This window comes from Miscanthus floridulus, chromosome 12 (assembly GCF_019320115.1).
Source record: "Miscanthus floridulus cultivar M001 chromosome 12, ASM1932011v1, whole genome shotgun sequence".
Taxonomy (NCBI): domain Eukaryota; kingdom Viridiplantae; phylum Streptophyta; class Magnoliopsida; order Poales; family Poaceae; genus Miscanthus; species Miscanthus floridulus.
In genome coordinates this window covers 38,665,857-38,689,385 of record NC_089591.1, presented here as the reverse complement: position 1 = coordinate 38,689,385, position 23,529 = coordinate 38,665,857, and the positions used below count along the sequence as shown (strand labels likewise).

The 23,529-nt window shown below is 43.6% G+C and overlaps 1 protein-coding gene across 1 annotated transcript; it reads left to right on the top strand.

The window, feature by feature from the left end:
* The first annotated feature begins 6,968 nt into the window (after window positions 1–6,968).
* LOC136498191 (ribonuclease TUDOR 2-like) lies at window positions 6,969–14,732 on the top strand. Its single transcript, XM_066494145.1, has 17 exons — window positions 6,969–7,026; window positions 8,308–8,466; window positions 8,543–8,617; window positions 8,739–8,846; window positions 8,940–9,044; window positions 9,155–9,349; window positions 9,684–9,899; window positions 10,001–10,108; window positions 10,214–10,384; window positions 11,516–11,716; window positions 11,855–12,211; window positions 12,298–12,528; window positions 12,685–12,870; window positions 12,946–13,023; window positions 13,111–13,521; window positions 13,700–14,074; window positions 14,237–14,732. Exons 2-17 carry the CDS (start codon window positions 8,311–8,313, stop codon window positions 14,486–14,488), a joined length of 3,225 nt encoding a protein of 1,074 aa, XP_066350242.1. The 5' UTR covers window positions 6,969–7,026; window positions 8,308–8,310; the 3' UTR covers window positions 14,489–14,732.
* The last annotated feature ends 8,797 nt before the right edge of the window (window positions 14,733–23,529 follow it).

Sequence of the window (23,529 nt, the reverse complement as noted above, 5' to 3'; positions counted from 1 at the left end):
CAAAAGGTTGTAGCAAAATATGCTTTGCAGAGTTTCTATCGATCCCTTGCATCATGTGTTTTGTCTTTGCCTGGTGGCAGCTCATCAGCCAATGATCGATGTATCGAAAACCAAAACGAATCATCAATTGAAAATAGAAACGAAAAAAAAGAAAACCTTTAGCCGACCCATGTGGTCAGGTCAGGAGGTCTTTTTAGCCCCGCTTGGTATTACCAACCGGGACTAAAGGTGGATCTTTAGTTCCGGGCGAGAAACCGGGACTAAAGGAGAGGGGGCCCTTTAGTCCCGAATTCATGCTCGTGGTTGAAAAATCGGACTGAAGGGGTTTCTCAATCGGAAGTACAGCTTGTTCTGTACCAGTGAGACCTATCGCCGGAGTGCTCGTAGGCCCGTCGCCGTCCGTGTAGACGCATCGCAGGAGCGCTCATAGGCCCCCCGCCACCGCCCGCCGCAGCGGACATCGCGCCACTCCATAGCGGGCTCGTCGCAGTACATGAGGCCCCGCAGAAGATACAGAGACGGAGGAGCTATAACAAGTGGAGAAGGCTGCAGGATGGAGAGCACGTGCAGGCGGAAGGCCCTGACGACAGAGCGCGTGTTGGTTGAGGCCGGCCATGCAAGCTTTTTTGTCTGGTGGAGTTGTAGCGGACGAAGATTGAATACAACACAGAATTTGGGAAGGATACGGACTCGCGAACGAGCATGAGCTCATGTTTAGTTCCAAAAACTTTTTCCAAAAAGTGCTATAGTATTTATCACATCGAATCTTACGATACGTGTATAGAGCATTAAATGTAGACGAAAAAAAAACTAATTGCACAGTTTGGTTGAAAAATTGCGAGACGAACGTTTTGAGCCTAATTAATCCATGATTGAACACTAATTGCCAAATAAAAATGAAATTGCTATAGTAGCCGAATTCCCAAATTTCATCCAACTAAACACCCACTGAGTGTATCACGTGAAGGCAAAGAGAGTGGCTTTACGGTTGGCTACACGCCACAAATGAGGAGAAATTTTGGCACTTTAATATTATTATGTAGGTGTAGACATAAATACGGTATGGCTAGCGTCTGGACGTCTTAACGGATGCTCGCGTTCGGACACTGGCGCCTGCTGCTCCATTTCACGCGTGTGAAGGGTCGAGATGACGACTAGAGGGGGGTGAATAGTCTTTTCTAAAACTTAATCGCGTCGGCTAACCGATACAAATGCGGAATTAAAACTATCGGTCTAGCCAAGACTATACCCCACTATATATGTTTACTAGCACCTTGCAAAGATACTAATTATGCAACCAAAGTATCGGGCTAGCTAGAGCTCTCCTAAACAATTCTAAGAGCAAGGTTACATAAACCTATGCCACTAGTATTTTAAGCAACAAGAGAGCTCCTACACATGCTAGTAAGCAAAAGCACAAAGCTAACGAGGCTCACTAGCAATGCTCAATAACAAGGCAACCAATGTCTAATTAGAGAGCGCAAATACTTAGCTATACAAACTAAGCAATGTGACTAACAAGGTTACTAAAACCAAATTAGCCACGCAAGGAAGCTACTTCTATGCTACACAAGCAAGAAGGTAATAAGCAAGCTACACAAGCTATCTAATTTCAAAAGCAACTACACAAGCTTAATATGTATAAAAGTAAATGCAAGCTTGTGTAATGAGGATGCAAACCAACGGGAAAAACAAGGTTGACACGATGATTTTTCTCCCGAGGTTCACGTGTTTGCCAACACGTTAGTCCCCGTTGTGTCGACCGCTCGCTTGGTGGTTCGGCGGCTAATTAGCATCACCCGCTAAGCCCGCACGTCGGGCGCCGCAAGAACCTACCCCTTGAGTGAGGGTAGCTCAATGACACGCTTTACTAAAGTTGTTCTTCGCGACTCCCGCGGGGCGAGTACAATGCCCCTCACAAGCACTTCTCCGGAGCGCCGCACAAGCTTCTTGCGCGCTTCGACGGAGACCACCAACAAGCCGTCTAGGAGGTGGCAACCTCCAAGAGTAACAAGCACCACCGGCTTGCAACTCGATCACCTAGTGCCACTCGATGCAACCTCACGATGCAATCGCACTAGAATCGCTCACTCACACAATCGAATGATCACTATCAAGTATATGTGTGATAGAGGGCTCCCAAGCACTCACAAGCATGGACACTAAGTCCCTTGAGGTGCTCCACACCAGTCATGGCCGAAGGCCACTTCTATTTATAGCCCCAAGGGCTAAACTAGCCGTTACCCCTTCACTGGGCAACGGTCGGGCCGACCGGACGCTCCGGTCGTGTTGACCGGACACTGGACCTTAGCGTCCGGTCGCCCGCAGACGGCCACGTGTCCCGGTTCCAACGATCACTTGACTTGACCGGACGCAGCAGCTTTCAACTGACCGGACGCTGAACCCCCAGCGTCCGGTCGTTTCCAGTAAGGTACCGACCTCGACCGGACGCGTCCGGTCACACTTGATCGGACGCAGCCAGCGTCCGGTCACACTCCAGCTTCTGCGTCATCGTACGTCAGCCTGACCGGACGCAGCCTACCAGCGTCCGGTGCATTCAGATTCAGCGTCTGGTTAGTTGACCGACGCCAGCATCTTTGCGACCAACTCGTTTTCACTTCAAACTTCTTCACCCTTGCTCCAATGTGCTAACCACAAGAACTTGCATCCGGCGCAATAGAAAATAGGCATTCCATTTTCCCGAAAGCGCCGAATCTGCAAACACCACCTCCTTTGTAAATGTGCCAACACCACCAAGTGTACACCACCATGTGTATGTGTGTTAGCATTTTCACAATCATTTTCCCAAAGGATGTTAGCCACTCAACTTGCCACGCCACTCGATCCTAGCGACAATGCAAAGTTAGATCACTCGAGTGGCACTAGATGACCGATATGCAAACAAGTTTGCCTCTCTTAATAGTACGGCCATCTATCCTAAACCCGGTCATAAACTTCTCTACACACCTATGACCGGTGAAATAAAATGCCCTAGGTTATACCTTTGCCTTGCGCATTCCATTCCATCTTCTTCAATGTCGATGCAACACATGCACCAACATGATCAACAATGATATGATCCACTTCATATCATCACATGATCATATTGGTTCATCGATCTTGACTCTACTTGCTCTTCATCGTTGCCATCGTCCATCGGCGCCAAGTCTTGCTCAAGCTTCACCGCCACGCGGTCCATCACTCCAAAGCCTTCGACTTGCCCTTCACGCTTGCAACCGGTCCATCAAGCCAAGTCTTGTCTTGATCTTCTCCACCTTGATCACATGACTCAATGTCATGTCTCATGTGCATTTACGCTCCTTCATCATCACATGTGTGAGCTTTGCAACATTTCCAAGCCATCTTCACCTTCATGGCATATGTTGCTCACACACATGTACCTGTGGACTAATCACCTGTGTATCTCACATAAACACAATTAGTCCATCTAGGTTGTCACTCAATTACCAAAACCAAACAAGGACCTTTCAGCGTGTCCGCACGCACGCGGAAGCACCAAGCCTCCCCATCCGGACGCTCGCGCCCCATCTGCTTCCCACTCGCTCCTGCCTCCAATCACCTCCGCATCACGTGCTTAGGACCCACACGCGCCCCTGCCTCCGTCCCCCTCCGCTTACATGGGTCTCGTTGCAACATGTGCAACACCATATTTGCATTTGCAACATCTAGGTGAAGCACTTGCAACATATGTTCAAAACCGCTGAAACACATACAACATACGTCTGAAACACTTATAAAACACCTGATAGTCCTTGCAAACATATGCGACATCCATATGAAACACTTGCAATATACGTATGAAACACCTGAAACGCTTGAAACATACTCTTGCAGCATGCATGCATATGCAACACCCAGATCTGCTTTTGCAACGGCTAGATAAAACACTTGAAACATACGTCTGAAACGCCTAAAACACTGAAAACATACTGTTGCAAATGGATATATTGTCATTGCAACATATGCAACATCTCAGATCTTCTGCAACCTTCAGATCAATCACTTGAAACATAAATCTGGAACGCTTGTAACACTTGAAACACGGTGTCACCGACGGCCATGGCCTACCTGGTGGGGAACTACGCTAGCCAGCAAGCTCAGGGCAGGGAGATGTTGGCCCAATGTACACCTCCATTGTCAGACATCGACCCATCGCTCCTCCTGCGATTTTCCCGCGCCTACTCACTACCCAGGCTCGCGCCCGTCGGCGCAACTTCTCCAGCGTCACTACTGCTCGGCCGTAGTCGTCCAGCGCCATCCACTCGCGGGAGATGCGGTGCGGCGCGACCGACGATGGGATGCGGCGCGGTGGAGGGAAGGGCATGCGGTGGGGAAAGGGGGCCGCAGTGGGGTGAGCGTATGCGCGGTGATGCTACGACGCCGATGTGAGTGCGAGTGGGAAATTTTTCAGAGATTGAAGAGATGTAGAGGTGCTGTTGGGCCTGTCCTTTGCGTGGGCCCAAGAAGGCACGAGTCCAGACGGGACGGAAGACCATGTGCAAGCATTTGCGATATAGATATTGTTCTTTGTCATAAATTGTTAAGAGTTAAATGTATCGTAGGTCCATTTAATTTTTGGTGATGTGTTATCTAAGTCCATCAACTCTTAAACTGTAATTTTTTTTTGTACTTAAACTTTTTAAGTGGTTCAACGTAGGTCCATATCCCTTTGTTTATATTTATATTTTACAAAAACATCCCTATGTTTGTTTTTTCTTTCACACAGTTACCCCTTCCATCCTCTGAACGCCTCATCTTGGTCTAACGATGCGCCACCGTCTCAATTTAGCACGCACGTGCTCGTAGCAAGACGTGGCGAGGCTGCAACCACCAGCACTGTCTTGGACGCCGACGGGAGGCGCTGCCTCGGGGCGGCGCGCTTGTGCAGCATGTCAACAACCTCGGTTCTGGAACAGGATGCCAGGAACCGGAGCTCCACGGCGGCATCCGGATCGGCATCCCCGAGCGGGCCGAATTTTTTACTATTTGGCCATTTTTTCGAAAGTTTCTCTCAAATAGATCCCTGGTGGAAACAATTCCAGAAATTGATCATTGGCTCGGCGCCAGAGTGACTGGCGCCGAGCTCGGCGCCACGGTCACTGGCGCCGAGGTCCTGAGCACGGGAAAATGGCCTGCCAGGAGCTCGGCGTCAGAGTGACTGGCGTCGAGCTCGGCGCCATAGTAAATGGCGCCGAGACACCTGCATTTAACCCAGCCTGCACTTCTTCCCCGAGCTGACTTTTGGCTAAGTCCCTAAATTTACCGTGAGATGGATATATAAAATTTTGGCTAAAATTTTATATATCCATCTCACGGTAAATTTAGGGTGTTTGATGTGCTTGCTAACCATCGGCCTCTCCAAACGTAGGCCTCCAAAGGGCAAGGTCAACCCTTCTGTTCTGCTCGCGCATCAATCGATCCAATCGACCCTTCTGTTCTGCTTGCTAACCATACGTTTGGTAATTTAAAGACCTAGCCAAAATTTTATATATCCATCTCACGGTAAATTTAGGGACTTAGCCAAAAGTCAGCTCGGGGAAGAAGTGCAGGCTGGGTTAAATGCAGGTGTCTCGGCGCCATTTACTATGGCGCCGAGCTCGACGCCAGTCACTCTGACGCCGAGCTCCTGGCAGGCCATTTTCCCGTGCTCAGGACCTCGGCGCCAGTGACCGTGGCGCCGAGCTCGGCGCCAGTCACTCTGGCGCCGAGCAAAGGGTCCATTTCTGTAATTGTTTCCGCCAGGGGTCTATTTGAGAGAAACTTTCGAAAAAAGGGCTAAATAGTAAAAAGTTCGGCCGAGCGGGCTGGTGACCGCGTTGTGCCTTGTGGCTGCGGAACCACTGCGCCGCGATGTCATAGGCACGCGGTGTCGGCCTCACTGTCCGTTGGGCTGCGGCAACTTCCTGCCCACGCCCTTGTACCTAGATGACGGCAGCTTCCCGCCCATGCCACCGCGGTGGTACCAGAGTCCACCTCGGCGCTCGGCTCGCACTACCCGTGCCATCAGAAGATGAAAAGGGGCAACCATGTGAAAGGAAACGAAATAGAGGGAGGTTTTTGTAAAATAAAAATATAAACAAAGGGGTATGAACCTGCGATAAATCACTTAAAAAGTTTAGGAACCTAAAAATACAGTTTAAAAGTTGATGGACCTAAATGACACTTCCTTATTTTACTCAATTATTAATGTCAATCTCATTAGAGCTTATAGGCGCATGCAAGTATGCAGTTAATTAGAGCTGTTCGCACACTCTTTCGTCCAACGTTTTCTCCGCAATATATTACAACTATATATGCAAGAAGGGCCATATAAATTCTTTCAATTAATTAACATGATTTCGTTTCAGATTACATATTGTCACTCCTTGCTTGATACGATCGAGTACGTTTAAAATCTCCAGGTACCCACAAGATATAGGATTAAGTACGTTTCAAATAGATCTCCATATACCCACCAGATAGGATTATGGATATATTTTAATACTAGATATATGTCTATGTGTTGCACTGGGTCATAATTTTTTTTGACTGAACCTCGTTACTCGGACACAAACGCGTGAGCTATGCAGATTTCGCATTAGACATGAACATATGGACCCGGTCTTCGTATTGGAACCGGATAGGATGTGGACACGTGAGCTACGAATAAAGAATGATTCGTATTTGATGTGGATACATGAGCAGGAGCGAGATTTGGTACCACCGAGTAGATCGTTACTCTATAGTCTTTTTTAGGTCTACAGTTTTGACGAGAGAGAGAAAAAAGAGACCTGCTATATATGCTACATCGGCCGAACAAGCCGAAAAGGACACGATAAATTAAGCCACACCAGTGCCGCAATCCGGCCACCAACAAGGCCAAACCCGCTGCCCCTACAAATAGGCCGGCAAAGCCGATCGCTCCAATTTCACTCAGCCGCCTCCGTCCCCCTCGCGTCTCGTTCTTCCTCGGCCCTAGCTACCGGAGGGTGAGCTCTCGCTCGCTATCTCGCAGAAGCGCCGGAGGTACGTACTTCGTCCCGGGATGGATCGATCTGCCCCTCGCCATCCCAAGGCCTCGCTGAACGCTGATGTATGCGTCGTCCGTTGCTTGTGGTTAATTCTGAGTGTGTTGGTAGATCGATAGGTTTTGGAGTGGAATTATCTCGTTTTCTGCCTAGATTCCTTTGGATCTTGTGTAAAGATGGGGGTGGGTGATCCACGGAGCGACGAACCGCAACCGACCCAGCGATCCATCTGATCAGCGGAGGAGCACCGGTTGCTTGCTATGCTGGCTTGCTTCTTGCTCTTACTGGATTAGGCTCCGGCGCTGATGCTCGCGGCGGGATCGGCTCGACAGGAGGGACAGGGACGCGGCTTCCGTGTGCACGTCGCCTGCCATGAAGCTGACGTTGGAATGGAAGGGACGAGCACGGGGAGCGCACCTGGTTGTCAAGAACGACCTGCTGCGGCAGCGCGCCACCGTCGTCACCCAGCTGGTCTGCATCGCCGCGGCCAGCAACGTGCTCCAGCCTGAGTCGAGCTGGGCCTGGGCGTGGAGATGCCGAAGCACGAGGAAGAAGCAGGTGGCGAGGAACGGTTTCTTTCCCATGGTTTTTGGACTGCACGCACAGTTTTGGGTGAACGAGTAGAATCTAGCAAACCTATCTATGAGGCAAGCCCTAGCAAAGTTTTGATTTTGATGTGGCGGAGCTCGCAGTCTCTGTGCACACGCAGGCAATTCTAAACTTACTATAGTAGATCTCATGAAACTTGAAGCATATATTGACTTATATAAGTATAATTTCGTATATATTGCATGCATGTGCATGTCCCCTCCCCCTTCCAGGCTAATAAAAGAAATCTTCTGGGTCAGATGAAGCTACTGGTGTCGGTCTGGAAAAAAATATTGGTAATTTTTGTGTGTGATGGTGTGTTAGATGGTGTTCTGTACAATTGTATTTTATTAGGGTGGAGGGGGTTAGGGTGTGTGTGGGGACTGGGGAGTGCCATGGCTCTATGTTGACTTGGTCTAGTTAACACTAAAAATTCAGTTAAGACGTACTCTCTCCCACATTCAAATTCTTATTCTATCATGGTATATAGCCTCTCAGCTTCCACTAATCGCATGCCATCAGCTGGTTTTGTCACAGTTGCTGCTGCTGGGCTTCTTTCCCAGCAGGCCGGTTCTACAATGGCACAGCACTAACCTTCGCACACACTTCCTGTTTTATTTGCGCCCCCACATGCTCTGATTGGTTTACTGCTCATATGTACTCTAATCATCTGGTTCGTTCTTGGTTGCAGGGAATGGCTGCTTCAGCCGTGGCATCCTCAGGCTGGAAGAGGGGGAAGGTCAAGGCTGTGCCTTCTGGTGACACCCTGTTAATAATGGACAGTGTACCAGGGGATGCAGTCCCACCTGAGAAGTCACTCACCTTGTCGGGCATCATCGCTACAAGGCTGGTAAGATCTCATGTACATCCGCATATCCAGATTTCACATGTGTGGTGCCCTAATACTGATTTGATGATTGCATTAGGCACGTCGCTATGGAACAGACGAGCCATTTGCTTGGGAAAGTAGGGAGTTTTTGAGGAAACTCTGCATCGGAAAGGTCACTCCACATGTTTTATATATACACATACATATATATATACTCTGATACTCTCATGAGCTCTGCTTTTGCATAGCATCTGATGCTTTTGATAGCTAATATGAGCTAAAACTGAAAGCAGGATGTTTTGTTTAAAGTGGACTCTACTGCTCCAGGCCGTGAGTATGGAACAATTTATCTTGGTGACAAAAACATTGCATACCTTGTAGTTGCCAACGGGTTTGCCAAGGTGAGATGATCTTTCACTCTCTATTGCTTTTATGATTTTCTCATATTCTATTTTATGTATCATCTAATTCCAAATGCTATTCTGGTTGACCAGGTAAAAGAGCAAGGTCGTCGTAAGGGTGACAACAATCCATATACGACAGAATTGCTAAGATTGGAGGAAAAGGCTAAAGATCAAGGTTTAGGTTGTTGGAGTAAGGTTAGTATATGAGATTTAATTACCAAACGTCTAGTTAACATGCATTAGAGCACACGCTTGTTGGTTGCGTTGTGATCATAAAATGTATATCTTATTGGTTGTTTATCTAGGAACATGGCATCATAGAGGCTTCAACTAGAATTCTGCCATCATCGACCAACCCTTCTGAAGTAAAGGGTTTTTTTGATCAAATGAAAGGGAAGGCCTTGGAGGCTATTGTCGAGCAAGTCCGTGATGGTAGCACCATCCGAGTTTACTTGCTTCCTAGTTTTCATTTCGTTCAGGTTTATATTGCTGGAGTTCAGGTAACATTATTCTTGTTGTCTGTTGTCTTTTTACTCTTTCCGTTACCATGGACGCCGTTAACCCCCTTTTCGCCGAGGGTTTAACTTCGCCGAGTGTTTTTTGACACTCGGCAAACCCTTTGCCGAGTGCCCGATATTTAACACTCGGCAAACATCTGTTTGCTGGTGAAAAATTCGCCGAGTGCTAGTCGCCGAGTGTTACGCTCGGCAAAGTCTTTGCCAAGTGTATTTGGGGCTTCACCGAGTGCCTGGGGCACTCGGCAAAGTCACTGTTTCCCGTAGTGTTGAATTGAACATTTTTTAACAAAAAATGTTTGTCGGACTCATATCATAGGCTCCATCTATGGGAAGACGAGCATTCATTCCAAGTATGGCTTCTCAAGCTGGAGCTACTGGAGATGTTGATGTGAACAGTACAATAACAGCTCAAGTACCTATGGCAGCAGAACAGAAGCTCGTACCATCATCATCTACTTATTCTGAAATTCCACCAGATAGGTTCGGTAGAGAGGCCAAACACTTCACCGAGACAAGAGTTCTGAACAGAGAAGTAAGTTTGCTTTGTTCACTATTAACATTAAGTTATTACAATTCAGAGTTTAATACTACCTTCTGAATAATATAATTCCTATATATTCACATTCTATGTAGGTACGGATTATATTGAGGGGCACAGACAGTTTTGATAACATGTTTGCTTCAGTGTATTATTGTGATGGAAATACTGATAAGGACTTAGCACTTGAGCTTATAGAAAATGTAAGGATTATTGCTTATCCTTTCACCAATAAAATATTGCTACATTAGTTATTTCTTATTAAATTTAACTTACCGTCGAGCACCTCCTATCACTTTTTCATACAGGGGTTTGCAAAGTATATGGAATGGAGTGCGAACATGCTTGGGGCTGAAACAAAAAAAAAGCTAAAGAATGCAGATATTCAGGCTAAGAAGGAACAGCTAAGGATATGGACTGGATTTCGGCCACCTGCTACAAATACAAGACCCATACACAACCAGAAATTCACGGGAAAAGTTAGTTCATTTACAACTATTCATGTTCTTTTAAATAGAAAATATTTCCTTTTCCATCATGTTCATTTAAATAGAAGTAGCACTAATTGTTTTGCATTAGAAGGGGAAACATTAATTGCATACGTTGAAGGTTTATGGCCCTAGAAACAAATACTACTTCCATCGTAAATCTAAGCCATATTCTGATGCAATGAACTCAAGCTTGACAAGTTTTGACCAACAATTAATTAGTCAATTGTATATGTTTTATTGTGAAAATTGCATCAGGAGGTCCATATTCAAGAACACTTTATGTTGTTGATTGATTTTCTATGTATGTGTAAAAAAGTAGCAAATTCAAATCTTTTGCCTTGTTTAACATGTAGGGCCGCAGTGTAGGCTATGTAAGAGTGCTTGAGGCTGGTAGTGCAACAGCAGTCACAATCAGCATGTTTGCTTGATCGTTTCTGTGGCTTATAAACCGGCTGATGTTGTTTTGTTGTAAGAAAAAAACATTGTATCATGGCTGATAAGCATGGCTGATACGATCAAGTGAACAGGGTGAATGATGGCTGCACAATGTTTTGGGCACCCATATTTGTATGTTGATAAGATGATTTAATGTAGTGTAATTTAATTTAATGCACACAAACCAGCACCAGTATTTGTTGTTTTGTGTTAGTAAAGTTGCGCAGAAAATTGGATCCTACTACTGTATATGTGCACAGATTGAACTGAAGGGGCGGCTGCTAAATTGTGGCTTAATGTGGTCTTCCTCTTATCAATTATGGGGAATGAGTAGCAATGAGGGTAACATGCTGAGCGCCTGCATGTTTGTAACCTTTGGTCAAGTGCATCGATCAAATATGGTACTGGATGAGTGGGTGTGACCAAAAGTACGCAGTTCTTTTATTTTGGAATTACATAGGGTAGTTTAAATATAATACAATTGTTTTTTTTATGGGAACATCAACTTCTGTTAATGCACATGATTTGAAGATTCATCTCTGTTATTTTAAAAATTATTAACAAATTATATAATCTTTTTGGAAAATCTTACATTCCATGGTTGTAATAAGATTGCATAGGTTCTATTTAATTGGCCATGCACTATCATTTATACTAATATGGTTTGGATTAATATCACTACAGGTCATAGAGGTGGTGAATGGGTACTGTGTAATTGTTGCTGATGATATTGCGCCTTGTGGAAGTCCTTTGGCAGAACGCCGAGTAAATCTTTCTAGCATAAGAGCTCCTAAGTTGGTTCATCCTTCTGGAGAGAGTGAAACTATTGAACATTTTGCTCGTGCAGCCAAGGAATTCTTGCGCACACGACTAATTGGTAAACAGGTATGGGAAATGTATTGTTCTTTTTAAAACAATATACTACTTGTTACTGATAAACTGAAAAAAGAACATATAATTTTTATTCTTTAAAATTTAAAATTTGATCTCATGATCTGACTCCTTCAGTCTTTAAACGTTCAGGTTCATGTCTCAATGGAGTATTCTAGGAGAATCAACATTGCAAATGGACAAGTTGTCACTGACAAAACCAACCAAGTTGGCACCAGAGTTTTAGATTATGGATCCGTCTTCCTACCCTCGCTGGTTGATGGAACTGGTTCTCCTTCCCCTAATAGCTCTAGCTACCCGCTTGGAGCCAATGTGGCTGTGCTCCTGCTCTCGCGAGGATTTGCTGATATCACACGACATCGGGACTACGAGGAGAGGTCACACCACTATGATGCACTCCTGGGGGCCTATTCACATGCTGAAAAAGCAAAGAAAGGATATCACTCCAAAAAGGATTATCCTGTGACTCACATGAATGATTTGACAACAGTTAGGATTTTTCTCTTGCTAGAAAAGTTTTTTTTGTTGTTGTTTCTTGCCTCAGATCATTTATTTAATCCAACTTCATTTTCTAGGTTCCTGCAAAGAAGGCGAGAGAGTTTTTCCATTTGTTGCAGCGAAACAAAAAGCATTCTGCTGTTGTTGACTACATTTTTAGTGGCCACCGCTTCAAACTAACAATACCTCATGAGACAAGCACCATTGCCTTTTCATTCTCTTGTGTCCGGTGCCCTGGTAAAAACGAACCCTACTCAGATGATGCCATTAGCTTGATGAGAAGAAGGATACTCCAACGTGATGTGGAGGTACATTATTTCCTATTTCCTTTTTCATTTGATTGTCTATTTGCAGCTTCTTGTTCATTACGTTCATTTACTTCTATTTACATTTTTCTCTTCGCTCTGTTCATATTCTTGGCTATGCATTTCTCTAAAGGATGTTGAGTGCACGTGCTTGTGCAGATTGAGATTGAAGCAGTGGACAAGAATGGAACATTCTTAGGTTCCTTATGGGAGTCCAAGACCAATATGGCTTCTGTTCTTCTTCAAGTTGGCCTAGCCAGACTTAGTTCATTTGGACTCGACAGGAATCCATATGCTCAAAATCTCATCGAGGCAGAAAAAAACGCAAAGCAGAAGAAACTGAAGGTGATGTATTTCTGTTTTTATAATAGATAGAGAACATGTAAATGTTCAGTTAATTATAGCACTCTTGCTTTCCAGGTGTGGGAGAATTACAATGAACTAGAAGACATTCGCCAAGGATCCATGACTGAACAAAATGGAAAAGAGACTTTCAATGTTTGTCTACTTTTTTTTTTTTGCTGTAACATGAAAACATGCACAATACAAATGTTCTAATTAACTTTTGCTTCATGTTCTTTTCAGGTTATTGTAACTGAAGTCCTTGGTGGTGGAAAGTTCTATGCCCATATAGTTGGTGACCGTCGCGTGGACAACATCCAACAACAGCTTGCATCTCTGAAATTCAATGAAATATCAGAAACTTCTAAAGATACCTCTGATACGTTGGAAAATCAAGATCAAACAATAAATACTCAACCGGATACTTTGGAAGTTAAAGTAAAGCCACATAATCATGTGGTTCATCCTCTTCCTGTTAGATGGTCTAGTTTGTTTAAAGATCACCTAAATACTATGAAAGGTGAAGTTCAATCTGCTGAAAAGTCAAACACTTCTAAAGTTAAAGATCCATCAAATGATATTCCATTTAATCCAACAAAGGGAGATGTGGTTTTAGCCCAGTTCAGCCTCGACAATTCTTGGAACAGAGCCATGGTATGATGAAACCCAATGTTATATATCTTATATTTATATATTCTTTGCTCAAGGTTTTTTGGTCTGCAACTTTACATCTCTAGGAAAAATCCTAAATCTTTATCTTCTCTTTTTTCCTTAGACTCCTGTCCGTATGTCAAATTGTGAATATACACTCATAATTTCCTGTTCTGCGCAGATTGTGAGTGAACATCAGGATCCCACAGAGAGGGAGTTCGAGGTGTTTTATATTGATTATGGAAACCAAGAGATAGTTACTTACAGCCACTTGAGACCTGCGCCTGCGAAATTTTCTATTTCCGTGATTCCTCCACTAGCCAAGCTGTGCAGTCTTGCATTCGTTGTAGTTCCTGACATAACGGATGACCTTGGTGAAAAAGCTGCAGCGTATCTAAGAATGCTCTTGCTTGATAATGAGGGAGAGTTCAAGGCAACAGTCGAAGAGCGTGGCAGTGTGGGAGCGAAGCTAGAAGGACAAGGAACTGGAGAAGTACTTATTGTGAGCATGTATGATGAAGATGCTGAATGCAGCATCAGTGCTGCAATGCTAGAGGTATGGTATTCTCACTTTTCCCATTGATTGGTTGAAAAACACGGTACCTATATTTTGTTCTCAATTGATATTGATAATGCATTTAGCTAACAATAATAGAGTACAGTGGCTACTAATGTACTGCATTATTTCTAGTCTATTTAATTATTTGCTTGTCAGCAGAATGGCTTGGCTCAGCTCGACAGGAAGAGGTGGAACTCATCATGGGAGAGGAGGGCTACCATGAAATACCTGGGGGAGTTCCAAGAACATGCAAAGAAGAAGCATCGTGGCATTTGGCGGCTTCAGGCTGTGGTGGGTGCGCCTGATAAATCTGTGGAAGAAGACAAGATGCTCGAGGACATCAATGACAATGAAGGCCTACTAGCGCCAGCTCGAGCTAGCATCGCTTCCACTACACCCCCCGAAGCCTAGTAGGGATCATGTTGTGGGTGGGTCATTGTCGTAATATAAACTTGTGATACAAGACGTTTGATACAGTCAAGGAAAGCTCTGCGGGTTAATAATTGATGTGCATTTGACTCAGCAGTGTACGTAGGCCAGTCCTCGCATTTTGGAAACAGATATGGTATCTAGTACTAAACTATCGAGGTGCTTGCAGCTGATAAATATCGTGTCGTGAATGTTTTTTTCCTAGTCTCTGGTGTTTGTCATTTTCTGCAAGAAAACAAATAACATGTTCCAGTTTTATGTTTTGGATGTTAAATATATCTTTTTACTTTCTTTTTTCTGCTCTCTTGAGTACTTGAGCATTATTTTCGAGTGGTTTTTGCTCAAGGTTTGTTGTATAACCCATTAAAATTATGGGTGACTGTTTGACAGTAGGAAGCTGGCTGATAGATTTTAGTATGCTGATAACAATCAGCCTGTTCGCTTGTTGGGTTTCAGCCAGCCCAAACCAGCCAGCCAACAGTGTTTTCCTCTTACAACAAACCAACACCAGCCTAGAAATCAACCAACGAACAGGCCGAATGGCTGAATGGGGAAATGAATTATTGGCAATGACAGGTCAATTAATCAGAACCACAGAGGCACAGAGAAACATGGAGAACAAAGTGAACGCTTTTGGGTTTATTATTATGTTACTCAGAATATGCTGCATTGAACAGTAGAATTATTAAGGTGGATAATGGCATGATACTTACAGGACTCCTTGGCCATGTTTGGGATGCATTTTCGCGGCAGCAGTTGAGGGAAGCACATAATCCCGCCAAACAACGCCTCAAGTTCCACTCGATTCTCGTGACTGCACCAGGCTTAGCCACTGCAGGATTGAACTATGCAGGCGATTTTGCGTATGTACCAGTGAACAAAGAGTTTGTGTAACTATATACAAATATCCCGGATAAACACTAATCATGTGAATCTTTGTATGAAATGTTGTTTTATTGGAACTGGACTTTAATTAAAGAAGATGAATGTCATACATACTAGTAGTCAGTATTCTCTTGTCATTTGGAAATTGGAATAGTTAGGGATTGTTCTTAGTGCTTGCCATTATTTTATTTTATTTTTTTGATCGGAGTGCTTGCCATTATTGGCCTGTGCTAGTTGTCAAAAACATCGACAAAAAGGACCGACACGGTGGTTATACGGTCAAAAAGTTCAAGCTAAACGAGTGGGTCATCTCTTGTTGGGTTATACATTTATAAATATAAAGATCATGGATTTCCATTATCTGTATTGTGCTTCATCTAAAATGTTCGATGGAATATAAAATTTCTTCTTGTTGGCAAAGAAACGGGATACACTTTGATGTTATCTTTTGGTCAATAATTAATTTCGATCCATTAATTATTACACATGACGACTCACCTGCAGAAGTTCATAGGTGTCCTTAATGTATGGATTAATGATCCATTAATTATTACACAAGACGACTCACTTGCAGAAGTTCATAGGTGTCCTTAATGTATGGATTAATGATACGCAAAGTTTATTACGCGACGGCCGTGCGCTCGTGTGACCCACGCGCCCGCGCCCGTGCCTGATGGAGCGGAACAGGAAGGGGCTTGCATCTGCGTCAGAGAGGAAGGAGGAGATTGGGTTCCGACGGGCGCCTCGCCTACGTCCTCTCTCTCCGGTATCTCCCCCTCTTCTTCCTGGCTCTGGCGGGCATAGAAGGGGCCGGCCAGGGGGAGGCAGGCCAGCCAGGCAGCGGGGAAGGTGGTCGGGTGGTAAGGGGTCCAGGCGGCAGTAGAGGCGACCGGGCCAGAGGGGCGGGGGCGCCATGGCCGCAGAGCTCGCCACGGCGGGATGGGGGAGGGGAAGAAGCCAGCGCCACAGCTGTAACGCCTGCGTCCAAAAACTGTTTATATGGCTCAGCTCCACACATGGAATGGGTTTGCATACACGTAGCACATCGCTTATACTTTCGTCCTCGCTTCGTGTAAAAGGGTTAACCCGAAAGTGCTACGTTTGGAACGACAAGGCTTATAAGCTGGCCCTCTGAAAGGTCATTGTGTGGTTTTGGTAATTGAGTGACAATCTAGGTGGACTAATTGTGTTTATGTGAGATACACATGTGATTAGTCCACAAGTACATGTGTGTGAGCAACATATGCCATGAAGGTGGAAATGGCTCGGAGATGTTGCAAAGCTCAGACATGTGATGATGAAGGAGCTCATTGCACATGAGACATGACATTGAGTCATGTGATCAAGCTGGAGAAGATTAAGACATGACTTGGCTTGATAGACCGGCTACAAGAGTGAAGGGCACGTCGGAGGCTTTGGAGCGATGGACTGCGTGGCGGTGAAGCCTAAGCAAGACTTGGCGCCAATGGACAAAGACAACGGTGAAAAGCAAGTGAAGTCAAGATCGATGAACCAATATGATCATGTGATGATATGAAGCGGATCATATCATTGTTGATCGTGTTGTTGCATCGACATTGGAGGAGATGGAATGGAATGCGTAAGGCAAAGGTATAACCTAGGGCATTTCATTTCACTGGTCATAGGTGTGTAGAGAAGTTGATGACCGGGTTTAGAATAGATGGCCATACTATCAAGAGGGGCAAACTTATTTGCATATCGGTCATCTAGTGCCACTTGAGTGATCTAACTTTGCATCGTCGCTAGGATCGAGTGGCGTGGCAAGTTGAGTGGCTAATCATTTGAAAAATGATTGTGAAAATGCTAACACACATACACATGGTGGTGTTGGCACATTTACAAAAGAGATGAAGTTGGAGTTGATGCGGATCAACTCGGTGACGAAACGGAGGTCACTATGAGTGACCGGACGCTAGTCTCGGCAGGACCGGCGAGTCTGGTTAGTAGCAGCAGTGAGCGCGCGGTCTCGGTCTTGTGACCGGACCCTAGCGCAAAGAGTGACCGGACGCTCAAGGCATGCATCCGATCAGTGCTGACATACGCTGAAGTGGTGCCGTGAGGAATAGTGTGACGCATGGCAGTCGGAGAATGACCGAACTCAGGTGCTGCGTCCGATCGTGCAGGAGCGGATGCATCCGGTCGCAAAACAGAGGCTCGGGGAGCTCTCTAGAAATGACCAGACTATGGCGTAGCAGCGTCCGGTCATATCATTGTGCTACGTCTAGTCGAAACTTAACCGTTGAGATCGGGCGGCTCTGGTTGAACGCAGAGCGACACGTGGACGGCGTAGCGCGATCGGACACTGGTAGGGTGCGTCTGGTCGTCCTGAAAAATGCCTAGTGAAGGGATAACGGCTAGTTTAGCCCGTGGGGCTATAAATAGAAGGTGGTCTCGGCCATGGCTAGAGCTGAGCATCTTGGGGGACTTTGTGTCCATGCTTGAGAGTGCTTGGGAGCCCTCTAACTCACTCTAGCTTAATAGTGTTCATCCGATTAAGTGAGTGAGCGATTCTAGTGCGATTGCATTGTGAGGTTGCATCGAGTGGCACTAGGTGGTTGTCTTACAAGCCGGTGGTGCTTGTTACTCTTGGAGGTTGCCACCTCCTAGATGGCTTGGTGGTGGTCTCAGTCGAAGCCCGCAAGAAGCTTGTGCGGTGCTCCAGAGAAGAGCTTTGTGAGGGGCATTGTGCTCGCCCCACGGGAGCCGTGAAGAGCAACTCTAGCTGAGCGTGTCATTGAGCTACCCTCACTTTCGGAGTAGGTTTCTACGGTGCTCGACATGCGGGCTTGGCGGGTGATGCCAATTAGCCGTTGTGCCACTAAGTGAGCGGTCGACACAACGGGGACGTAGCGTGTTGGCAAGCATGTGAACCTCAGAGAAAATCACCGTGTCAACATTGTTCTTCCCGTTGGTTTGTAATCCCCTTACACAAGCTTGTAATTATTTTTATATACATTGTGCTTGTGTAGTTGCTCTTGTAATTAGTTAGCTTGTGTAGCTCACTAGTTACCTTCTTGCTTGTGTAGCATAGAAGTAGCTCCCTTGCATGGCTAATTTGGTTTGTGTAACCTTATTTTAGTCACATTGCTTAGTTTGTGTAGCTAAGTATTTGCACTCTCTAATTTGGCATTAGTTGCCTTGTTATTGAGCATTGCTAGTGAGCTTAGTTGGCTTTGTGCTTTTGCTTACTAGCATCTGTAGGAGCTCCCCCGTTGCTTGAAATACTAGTGGCATAGGTTTGTGTGACCTTGCTCCTAGAATTGGATAGGTGAGCTCAAGCTAGCCCGGCACTTTTGTTGTCTAACTAGGATCTTATAAGGTGCTTGTGAACTTTGATAGAGGGGTGTAGTCTTGACTAGACCGAATTGTTTTAATTTCGCATTTGTTTCGGTTAGCCGACGCGATTAGATTTAGAAATGACTATTCACCCCCCTCTAGTTGCCATCTCGACCTTACAAGTGGTATCGGAGCTAGGCCTCTCATTTATGGTCTTCACCGACCCGAGAGGATGGCGTCTAGTGGGCTAGATGTTTGTGAGGCATACATTTTTTATGGCACAAACTTTACACTTTACAAAAATCACATGCTTGATCATTTTCGTGCAAAGGGACCTAAGTTTTGGTGGATTGTCACTAGTGGTCTCACCCATGTCTTGGATCATAGAAATATCACCAAAGCTCAAAGAGTTCTCTATGAACTTGATGCACATGCTTGTTGTTTTCTAATGGATGCTTTGAGTTTTGATTTGATGAAGCAAGTAAACATCATGGGAACCGCTCATGAGATATGGGAGTCCATCAAGCGCACCTTCGGTGATTCCTCCACATGGGATGATGGCAAGTTCAAGGAGCATGACCACAACTTGGTGACTGTGGAAGATTGCTCCACCTCATGGTCAAGTGATGATGATGATCGATCTACTACAAGTTCACTTGACAAGATTGACGGTGAAGCCTTAAGTGATGTACATGATGATCCTACCCCATGCACACTTGATGGTGATGATGGCTCATGCTCAAGCCATGATTGTGATGCTACTACAAACTCTCCAACTACACCATATTGCTTCATATCACAAGGTGACACCAAGGTTTCAAATGTTAATGTGGTTGATCATGTTGATTCATATGATGAGCTTATAAGAACACTTGCTAGCATGACCATGTCTTTAGAAAATGAGAAAGCTAAAACATTGAAATTGGAAAATGAAAACTCATTTCTAAAGAACTCTTGTGAAGAACATAAGAAATTATTTGATGTTCTAAAATTGAATCATGAGACACTACTTGCATCTCATGAAGAATTATTAGAACAACATGCTTCTCTCATTAAAGTGTTTACAAAGAAACTCAAAAATAATGAGAGCTCGTCATATGGATCAAATGATAAATTGCAAAATGTTGCTAACCCTTGTGATGTAGGCAAGAAGCATGTATCCACCTCTTGTGATGATTTATTAGATATGCCATGCTCTTCACATATAGATGCTTGTTCTACTTCTATGTCTTGTGAGACTAACCTTTTGAAGGAGAACAATGACCTCAAAAACGAAGTGAAGAATTTGAGTAACAAGTTGGAGAGGTGCTACAACTCAAAAGTAACCTTTGAGCACATGTTGAAGACTCAAAGAAACTATGGTGACAAGTGTGGCCTTGGCTTCAAAAAAGAGATGACAAAGGGCGAAAGAAAGAGAGAAAGAAAGATAAAGAAGCTACAACAAAGAAAGTTCTCTCATACCATGTGCTACCGGTGTCATGAAGCGGGACACCTTGCAAATGGTTGCCCTAACATTGAGAAGCTCAAGAAGATAAAAGAAGAGGAGAGGCTCAAACATGTGAAGTGCTTCAAGTGCCGCACTTGGAGTCATCTTACCTCAATATGCCCAACCAAGCAATTGGTGAAGCAACTAGAAGAGCCTCAACCAAAGCCACAAGTTGAGCAAGAGAAGACACCCCAATAGCAAGTCAAGATCTCTCATGAAGATGGTGGTGACTTGATGACAAAGAAGAAGAAAATAAGAAGGGGTGGAAAGGCAAGGCATCCAATGCAAACTCAAGATGCCAAGATGATGAGCAAGAATGAAGATGAGAAGAAAGTCTATGCTCACATCAAGTGCTTCAAGTGTGAAAATATGGGACACTTTGCCTCTAAGTGTCCTACCAAGCTTGAGAAGAAGGCTTAAGCAATCCATGAGAGGCAAGACAATGGGAAGCACCACATGAGCAAGGAAGAGAAGGCTCAATCAAAGAGAAAGTACTACTCATGCCGGGAAAGGGGACACATGGCACATTCATGTCCCCTAGGTAACACTCCTAAGCCTATTTCAATTGATGATGATTCTATGCTTAAGAAGGATGGTAATGGTACCTCTATGGTTACTATTGCAAAACATCCCGCTACTCATACTAAGGCTTTGCCTAAGTATGTGGCTCCTAACTTGAGAGGACCTAAAATTGTTTGGGTACCATCAAAAAGTAGATGATTGATTGTAGGTACCATCGGCATTGAAGACTTGATTCAATTAATTTCATATTGATCATCATATGTTGAGTCATGATATGAAGCCTAGTGCATATCCAAACCCAATGCTATGATAATTGAGTGAAGTCCAAATATGCTACATCATACAAGTGCTATAATTCAAGTTGTTGGTGATTCATTGGATATATTTGATGGCTTGTAAATAATTGAGTTGAAGCTTGCTAGTTGAATGATCATGAGCTAACCAAGGTTTATCTTTTATTGATCATTTCATTTGGGCGCATATGAGTTGATTGAATTGGATAAATATGCAACGTTGCTTGCTATAAGATGATTGAATGGATAATTGCTTAGTAATCAAGTTTGGATTGATTTATGTTGGATAAATTCATGAGATGACTTTTAATGAGTGGATTGAATGGATTTATGTCTTATGAAAGTATTCAAACAAGTTAGTTTCAAGTTTGATTCACATTTGATGAAGTATAGCTCAATAGTTAAAATATGTCCTATATTGCAAAATCTAAGCTAGCTGTGATCTTTGCCATGTATGAGTGATCAAAACTTATTGGATTAGTATAAAAATTGGTGTACATGCTCTATACTTATGGTATAAGATGCTGTACAAATTTTATGAGAATTGGATAAGATATGCTTCAGTTTTGGAGTGGATCTTATCAGATATAGTGCAACAGTTTTTAGCATGTAATAGTGGTGGAAGAATTGAAATCTGGTAGTAATATAAAAGTCAAATGAAGCTCAATTTTTACAGCTACTAAATAACTTAGTGAAGCACATCTCCACCAAAATTTGTGGTATTTAGATTAGTACTTTGGGAGATATGCATTTTTCTTTGAAGAGTATAGAATCTGCCAGAAAAGTGACAGTTATTAGATTTATTTGGAGTCACTTTGATTGAAAGGTTCTCAAGTTGGAAACATGTTTATAAGTAATTGAGGCACCTAAGTTTAGTTTTGAAATGATCTAGAAGCATGACAAGCAAAGAGTACAAGATCATTTGATTGTGGAGTGTACTTTACATACATTTGGTACTCAAATTGGAAGATCAAGATCAAACTTAAGATGGAGATAAAGTTTAAGTTCTAGTGACTATTAGAAATTATTTGGTAGAAAGAAAATGACTTAAACAAGTAGATAGAAAAGGGACTTAAAGAAGGAATCAAGGTTACTCATAAAGTTAAGTCCATCACTTGGATCAATCATTCAAGTTATTTCAAGTGGGTATCAAGAATGGTTCTTTGGAGAGAGGTCACTTCTCCCTAGTGTAGGGGCTTGCCGCCTATGAGTAGGTAAACCAAGTATGATACTTGGAAGGCTAACATGGAAGTGGTGATCCGAGGGACATTTGAGATGCTTAATTGAAGCAATCAAAAGGGTTGATCAAGAAAAGCAAGCAACACCCAAAAAAGAGCTAGTCATGATATTTCGAATGGTACTCTCACATTGATGCTCTCATGCAAGCATTGACCAAAAAGATGAAGAAAGCCAACCACAACAAGAAAGTGCACTTGATTATAAGGGTATTCATTTTATATGGGTGAAGAATGGAATTCAAAATGGTATCTATTGGTCTTCACCAAGCTTATAATTGGACTTCACATTGCTATTGGAGTAATGAATTGGAATCTATGTGACTATACTCTACTCCAATATAGCAAAGGTATCATTGTAATATGCATGATCATTTCATTCCTTACTAGTATGCGGTTAGTGCATATAGTACATGCTTCATAGGATCATGCATAACAAATGAAATATTTAAATTCATAGCATACCACTATTGCTTGAATGATTAGTTGATCTAGTGGTTAGTATATGAATTTATTCATGAGCTAGTAAACCCAAGTACTTGTTTTAATTTGGATTGCCAACAAGTGACAAGTACAACATTGACAAGATAACCCTTGCAAGAGGTGTGAAGAAGCTTGTCATTGGTACAAACCGGACTTGGAAGCTTAGGTAAATCAATTTAGTTCAAGTCAACTTAGAAGCTCATAATAAATATCAAGAGTACAAGCACAAGACAATAATGCAAATGGATATCTAGTTTGTTTGTTTGAAGTGGTATCTAGACTCAAGTATTTCATCAAGAATTCATAAGTAATGTCTAGATCAACTCACAAGTGATATCCTATAAGTGATACTTATGAAGATAGCAAAGGTTCAAGAAATGACTTTTATTGATAAATCCAATAAGTGGTTCCATACTAGAAAATTCTTTCACGTGGTATCAATCATGCAAGACGATGGTTCCATAAGTGATCCTCAACTTTAAGTGATCATCAAATGAAGAATGCATCTCTCACCTACAAGAGCTTAAGTTTAGCAAATGGATGACCCATGATATGACATAGGGGGAGGTGTCCCACAAATTGGTATCATGGTCAAAAATCCTATGTGTGGTATCTCAAGAAGCTCTACAAGTGATATCTACAAGTGGTGTCATTCCAACAATCAAGTGATGTCCATAAAAATGCAAGATTCAAACCTCAACCATCTACCCCAAATGCAAACATTTGCATCAATGAGAAGCACACCTTTTAAAGAAATTGATGACAAAGGGGGAGAGATTGTACAAAGATATGAAAGCTTTAGGAGACATTAAAGAAAAGAAG

What these genes read in the sequence shown, in the direction of transcription:
- LOC136498191 (XM_066494145.1), top strand. Translation starts at nt 8,311, where the DNA reads ATGGCTGCTTCAGCCGTGGCATCCTCAGGCTGGAAGAGGGGGAAGGTC. An exon ending in TTGCCAACGGGTTTGCCAAG is followed by an intron (nt 8,847 to 8,939) that starts GTGAGATGATCT and finishes CTGGTTGACCAG; the next exon opens with GTAAAAGAGCAAGGTCGTCG. An exon ending in TTTATATTGCTGGAGTTCAG is followed by an intron (nt 9,350 to 9,683) that starts GTAACATTATTC and finishes CTCATATCATAG; the next exon opens with GCTCCATCTATGGGAAGACG.